The sequence below is a fragment of the Schistocerca gregaria genome, chromosome 8 (assembly GCF_023897955.1).
Source record: "Schistocerca gregaria isolate iqSchGreg1 chromosome 8, iqSchGreg1.2, whole genome shotgun sequence".
NCBI lineage: Eukaryota > Metazoa > Arthropoda > Insecta > Orthoptera > Acrididae > Schistocerca > Schistocerca gregaria.
The window spans coordinates 212,831,311-212,837,558 of record NC_064927.1 but is presented as its reverse complement, the minus strand read 5'-3'; the positions used below and the strand labels follow the sequence as shown (position 1 = coordinate 212,837,558).

Here is a 6,248-nt window from a genome sequence, read left to right as displayed (position 1 = left end):
GTGTCTTAGGAGGAAGAAACGATTCAGAAACAATAATTTTTCCCGATCCACCGCCTTTCACGTGTAACAGCTCACTGGATGATTGGCAATGCACGCTGCATACCAACGCCGCGTAGTGCCTACGTCCTGCTGGCTCTCCGAGACGTAACCGGCATTAAACGACGCCTGGCGTCGCCGGAAAATATCAGCGACCATTTGGCTCTAATAAAAGTTATTCCCCAGCACGTGATGAGACGTGTGTCACCGACGCTTTGAAATACTGTGAAGTGAGGCACGGTTTCACTACATTAAAGCAGACAATACGATGAATTTTCTTATGTATGTAAGCGGTTTTCAACGTTTACAGCGGCCAAATTATAATACTGACTTCGTCTATTACTGAATGGGATTATATGTGTGTAACAATATGTATCTGTTTTGTTCACTAGCTTGAGGAGACAGACGAATCTGTCGATGGTCTACCTAATCGAAACCAGTCATTAAATTACAACAAAAACTGTTTTACTATTTTACAAGTTCATAAAAAAACTGGTCGCTGTATTCTTCATTGTGATAATGTTACGCTTATTTAAACGTTGAAGTGACGAGAAAAGTGGGATCTGTTTACCTAACAGATACTATGGTAGGATATGTGGTGTAACGTTTATATACAAGTTATGCTCACGATTCAGTAACGCTTCACGTAATATTACTGAGAACTACGGAACAAATGACACGCTGAGCCATTTCAAAACATTTGGTTCTTGTGGGAAAAGATAACGGAACCAGCATTAGATGAAAGTTGTATCAACATCCAGCAGGAATTCTGCGTCTTGCTTGTTAGTCGGCGTCATGATGCATGGGTTTTGATTTGGCAGAAATGATAGAAACGTTGTGATTCAAGAAACGTACGAATGTCCACGTGTAGCGTGTTAGGTGATAGAAATGATTTAAGACGACAAAGCAAATAAGGAGAAATGTATCACGTGTCGTGCATCGAATAATTGAAAACATCAGTGTGTAGGATATAACGACACGTAAACAATATATAGGCTGAATTCGATGAATCCATACTAACGAGTAACTGTTTTAATACATTGATGTAATCGTGAATCCCTAATAAAAACAGTCCATGTCCTTGACTGACTGATTCACCAACGCCCAGCTCAAACCACTAAGGATGGAAACTTGAAATTTAAGGAAGGTGTGGGTCTTGCAATGTAGCCTCGTTTAGCAACTTTTGTCCATAATTTCACCTCTAAGGGAGTGAAGCAGAAGATGAGAGGATTTTTTGAAAATATGCTGCTACAAGTACAATTTTGGAGCTACGAGTACGAAAACTGGTATTTAATTTGTCGGTTAGAAACAAAAATCTGCATGCTTCAGCATTTTGGAAATTTAACCATTAAGGGGTACAATAGTGGATGAAAGATATTTTGGAAAATAAATTGTTATTAAAGTAATGATAAAGCACTTGTAAGGCTACATCTATAAAATTGGTATTTCACTTTTCGGTTGAATATGAAAGAACTTATATCTGTGTTTTTTGAAATTCAATCGCCCAAGCGGTGCGGTACGGGGGAAGGGAGGGGGGAGTGATAATTTTTATGAAAATGTTTCCTTGCCTTAAAACATTTTAAAGCTAAATCATTGAAACTCTGTATTTGAGTTCCAAAAATACATGTGTTAGGAGATGAAAAATTGTGTGAGTCTGTCATCATAAGAACTCAAAAGGCAGGGTGAACAAAGACCTCAAACTCTAGCTGCCAGAATGGTTTTTGGTCAGAGGTTCATTCGGGAAAGACCATGCTTCTGTGGCCATAATTAGAATGCAAAGCTTAGAAGATGTTGCAGTTGGTGAACAAGATAAAGACTGAATTACAGTAAAACAAAGAAATCTGTGAAGACCATACACTCGACGCAAAGCACGGGCACCAAAACAGAATGCTACAAAAAGATTTACGATTGACAATACTGTGTGTTGAATTTATTTTGAAGTTCTAGCAGCTTAGTCACATGTTTCCTGCCCGCTTTCCCTATCTTCAGTACAATTGTTCTATACGGCGCCTTTTGAAATACCTAAAACTTCGTCTACCTTAGTCATCGAAGCATCCATTATATGAGCACCGACAACTTGCGTGTGTGGGAAGTGAATTACGTATGACATAACGCATTCGCAGTTACACAGAACAATGTTCCGACCACGACTGACAGTTGCAACGGACTGAGGACACTGCAGAGGTGCCTTTCGTGGTCAAATACAACAGCGCTGCCTGCAGCCTTGGCTACCATCTACATTCCTCTTCGAACATGCATTTGTCGGTGTGTTTTCATATTTTTGTCCAACTGTGGAGATTCAGTATTAAATTCCAAAAATATAGAGAGCCTCAAAGGAGCGAACTCACACGCATTTATATACTCATGGTATGATATAGACACAGTTCGCTGTGGAATATACAATGCCTGCAAGTCTGTCGAATCGACAATAGCATTTGTCCGAAGCGTCGGGTCGCTATCATGTACACTGACTTCTCATCTGTCAGAAACGTGACGCGCATGTCACACACCCCTGTCGTCGCCAGGCCTGTCACCGCATCTCTTGCCTTAGTAAAGTGTTCCAGGGTAAAGGTCACAGGGCGCTGTTTGTGCAGCTTGGGACCATGCTCTTAATTTACTCAACCCCTTTCTCTTTTTATCTTAACTACTGTGAATGTAGCCATCACAGAGGAACGGCTACCGCACCAGTATGCGGTACAGTTCCCAGAGGAGACACACTGTTCACAAGTTGTCCACTTTCTGTCTGAGCTCTGTCATCTGCTACTGTGTCCGCTGCCGCGTTTTTGTGCCGTTATCTGCCTACTGAGGCAGCCCTCGGGTTCCTGGAATCTTAACGACTGCGCTGTCGCTGTACGAAGCCTACCCATTCGAGGAACGTCCTTTGTCTCGGTTTCTCGTTTGGCGCTGCAGTGGACGAGAAAGGGAGGAGATGAGGACTTTTCACTGAGGCACAGCGTCACTGCTAGTGCTTCCCGTTCCTCGAGGCCAGCCACAAGAGTAACTTCACTGTCGTGAAAAACAAAACGTTCTCCACTTCGATATTAGAAGGGATTTTCAACTTATAGTGTGCTAATATTGTTGACATTAGCCAGATATAAAATCATAGACAAAGTTGCTCATGAACTGCGTATTTTATCATTAAAACAGATTGCAAAACAATCGGGATCGCTATTTATTAATATTTTCAAAACGCATTCGCTTATATAACTATAGGCAACACATTTTCCGTGAATAAACACAAAACTAAGCTATCAGCACAGGTTATTGCAGGTACTACGCCTGCTGTGGCGCTCCTACTCTCATTGTTGACGACGTTAAGAGTTATACAGAGATTACCTGTAGTTCAAATTTACTCATGAACATTTACGGGTGTTTTTGCAAGAAATTCTAAATTCTTTAAGAGCATGAAAACTACATTTTCTGTACTTAACTTTCTGTTTCGATTGCCTTGCTAATTATTGAACGTGGTCGGTGCAACAACATGAAAAACCACTTTTCTGCGTGTAAAACCTATTAGCCGACCTAACAATTTTTATAGTTGACACACCCACATCAGTGTGCACGTCAACACCTGCCGTTTAGCTGTCCTCCATGAGTTTCACAACGAACAATTACCATGCTTGCTGCTTGTGGAACGCCGAATTTTTAATTCTCCTAGCAATGACTAAGCTAAATTCTGCTTTGTAACAACAGCCTCCTCAAATACGCCTGACGTATTAGATTTGCTGGCATTGCTAGACAATCAGCAGCTACCATTTCACAACACCGCCCATCAAGAAATCCCGACACAAATCCAAAGATACCTTTTCGTTAGAAATAAAACACAGTACAAATTCTCATTTGAATTTGTGTGTAATAATATTGCTTTCAAGATTTTTGCGTACTTGCTACAATAACTTGAAGGAATGACAATTCACTATGTAATATAAAATAATTATTCTCAAACATTCCTAGACTGTGCTATAACTAGTAAAGTATAAACAAATTTATTACTAGCGGTTTTTTCATATGATTTCTACATGTGCAAACTATAAATTGAGCTCATCGATAGAGTTGTGGCTGTGCCCTCCTGTAATACACTCATGCTCATAAACGAAGATTAATCGCCTAATGTGGTGCCACACAACGTGGCACTACAGAAAACTGGGGCTAATAGAATAGGCACATAGGGGTGTACGTGCACCTCTAATTCGACGGTATTGGGGATAAATTGAGAAAACCGTCCCGAAACACATGTGCTACAAAACGCCACTGTTTCCTGCGCATGTACTCCGTCATCAATATGGGATATGATCACCATGCACACTATTCAGGCCTCACAACGGGTTGGCATACTCTGGATCAGATGGTCGAGAATCTGCTGAGGTGTTGCCTCCCATTCTAGCACCAGTGCCTGTCGGAGCTCCTGACGTGTCCTAGGGGTTTGAAGACGTGCAGCGATTTGTCGACCGAGAGCATCCCAGACGTGCTCGATGGGGTTTATGTCTGGAGAACAGGCTGGCAACTCCATTCGCCTGATATCTTCTGTTTCAATGTACTCCTCCACGATGGTGGCTCGGAGGGGCCATGCGTTATCATCCATCAGAAAGAAGGTGGGACCCACTGCACCCCAGAAAAGGCGGACCTATTACAGTTCCTCTGTCAAAGACATGCAGGGGTGTACGTGCACCAATCATAATCCCACCACACACCATCAAAGCACGACCTCCACACACGTCAACGCTAGAATTATCGTCGATGGTGTCCCATACGTGTCCCAACAGTGGATAGCTCTAGTCATCGAGCGTGCCAAGACAACATGGCGGCACTCTGTAGAGCATCTTGAGTTAAATAACGGAAGGTGGGCGAGAGTTATCGTGTTGGAAAACACCCCATGAAATGGCGTTCACGACAAACCAAATCACGGTTATCACTGGAACCGAAGCAGAATCAGTTTTCATCAGAAAACACAACAGACCTCCAACCTGACATCAATCTAACTCGACACTACCGAATTGGCAGATGGCTGTGGGTTGGGGTCAGTGTAATGCCTGGCCGTCTTGCGACCGTAGATTTTCGTGATCACCATTGCGGTCGGTCATGTACAGTAGGTAGTTTCCTGTCAAGTTTTCCTGCAGTAATACATCAGGAACTTCCAGCTTCTCGTAGCCCTACGACACGATTATCATTCGCATTGTGGCGCTGCTACCGCCTCTGCTATACGACTGGTACGGAATTTGAGTAGACATCATCTTTCAGATGTTTAAACACGTCTACCATCTTTTGTCGTACAACTCGTTCTTGGTATTGCGAATTATTTTACCGCCAGTGTATGTAAGGCGACACCTCAGGCGTCCGATGACGCGGCCACCTTGCAAAGTGCCGCGGTTTCTCGTCAGCGAGGTAACGCAGGTGGCGTGGTGTTTGGTGTGCAGATGGCGGAGTCGCCGCCTCCGCCGCCGCCGCAGCAGCTGTTCCTGGAGAACGCCACGTGGGACTACGACGAGGTGTGGGCGCGCGCGCTGGCCAACGGCTCGGCGGCGGGCGCGTCGTCGCTGTTCGAGGTGCCCGCCGGCGTCATCGTGCTGCTGTCCGTGTGCTACGGCTCCATCTCGGTGGTGGCCGTGCTGGGCAACGCGCTCGTCATCTGGATCGTGGCCACGTCGCGCCGCATGCAGAACGTCACCAACTGCTTCATCGCCAACCTCGCCCTGGCCGACATCGTCATCGGTCTCTTCGCGATCCCCTTCCAGGTACCCGAAGGATATACCACCCAGTCTATCCTGCATGCTGCACGGCAAATTAGGGAGCCACTTTCACTACACTGCACCACAGCAGATGGGTAAAGCCGAGTTGCGATGTCCAGTCGGTCTCGGTCAATGGCGTACATAGCTATCGCCAGTGTCGCTTGCATTCGGAAATTCCACCTCTCCATGCAAATCCTGGAACTGGCTTGCGATTTTATTTTTCCCCCATTGATGCGTTTCATCTCAACTCTTCTACTTCATTTAATTAATCTTCGGCTAAAATCACTCTCCCATAAACACGTAAACACAAATACATACATGCACTCCCCCCCCCCCCCTCTCTCTCTCCTCTCTCTCTCTCTCTCTCTCTCTCTCTCTCTCTCTCTCTCTCTCTCACACACACACACACACACACACACACACACACACACACACAGCCTTTACTTTTTTGTCAAGGGATCTATTGTATACATCACTCTGTATTTC

At 44.4% G+C, this 6,248-nt stretch overlaps 1 protein-coding gene across 1 annotated transcript in view; it reads left to right on the top strand.

Annotated features, from left to right (window-relative positions):
• Window positions 1–5,450: 5,450 nt before the first annotated feature.
• The window catches only part of LOC126285115 (substance-K receptor-like), a 271,274-nt gene continuing 270,476 nt past the window's right edge, over window positions 5,451–6,248 (top strand). Inside the window, exon 1 of the mRNA XM_049984438.1 lies at window positions 5,451–5,768. Coding sequence (XP_049840395.1) covers window positions 5,451–5,768 — 318 coding nt within the window. The remainder of the gene's footprint in view (window positions 5,769–6,248) is intronic.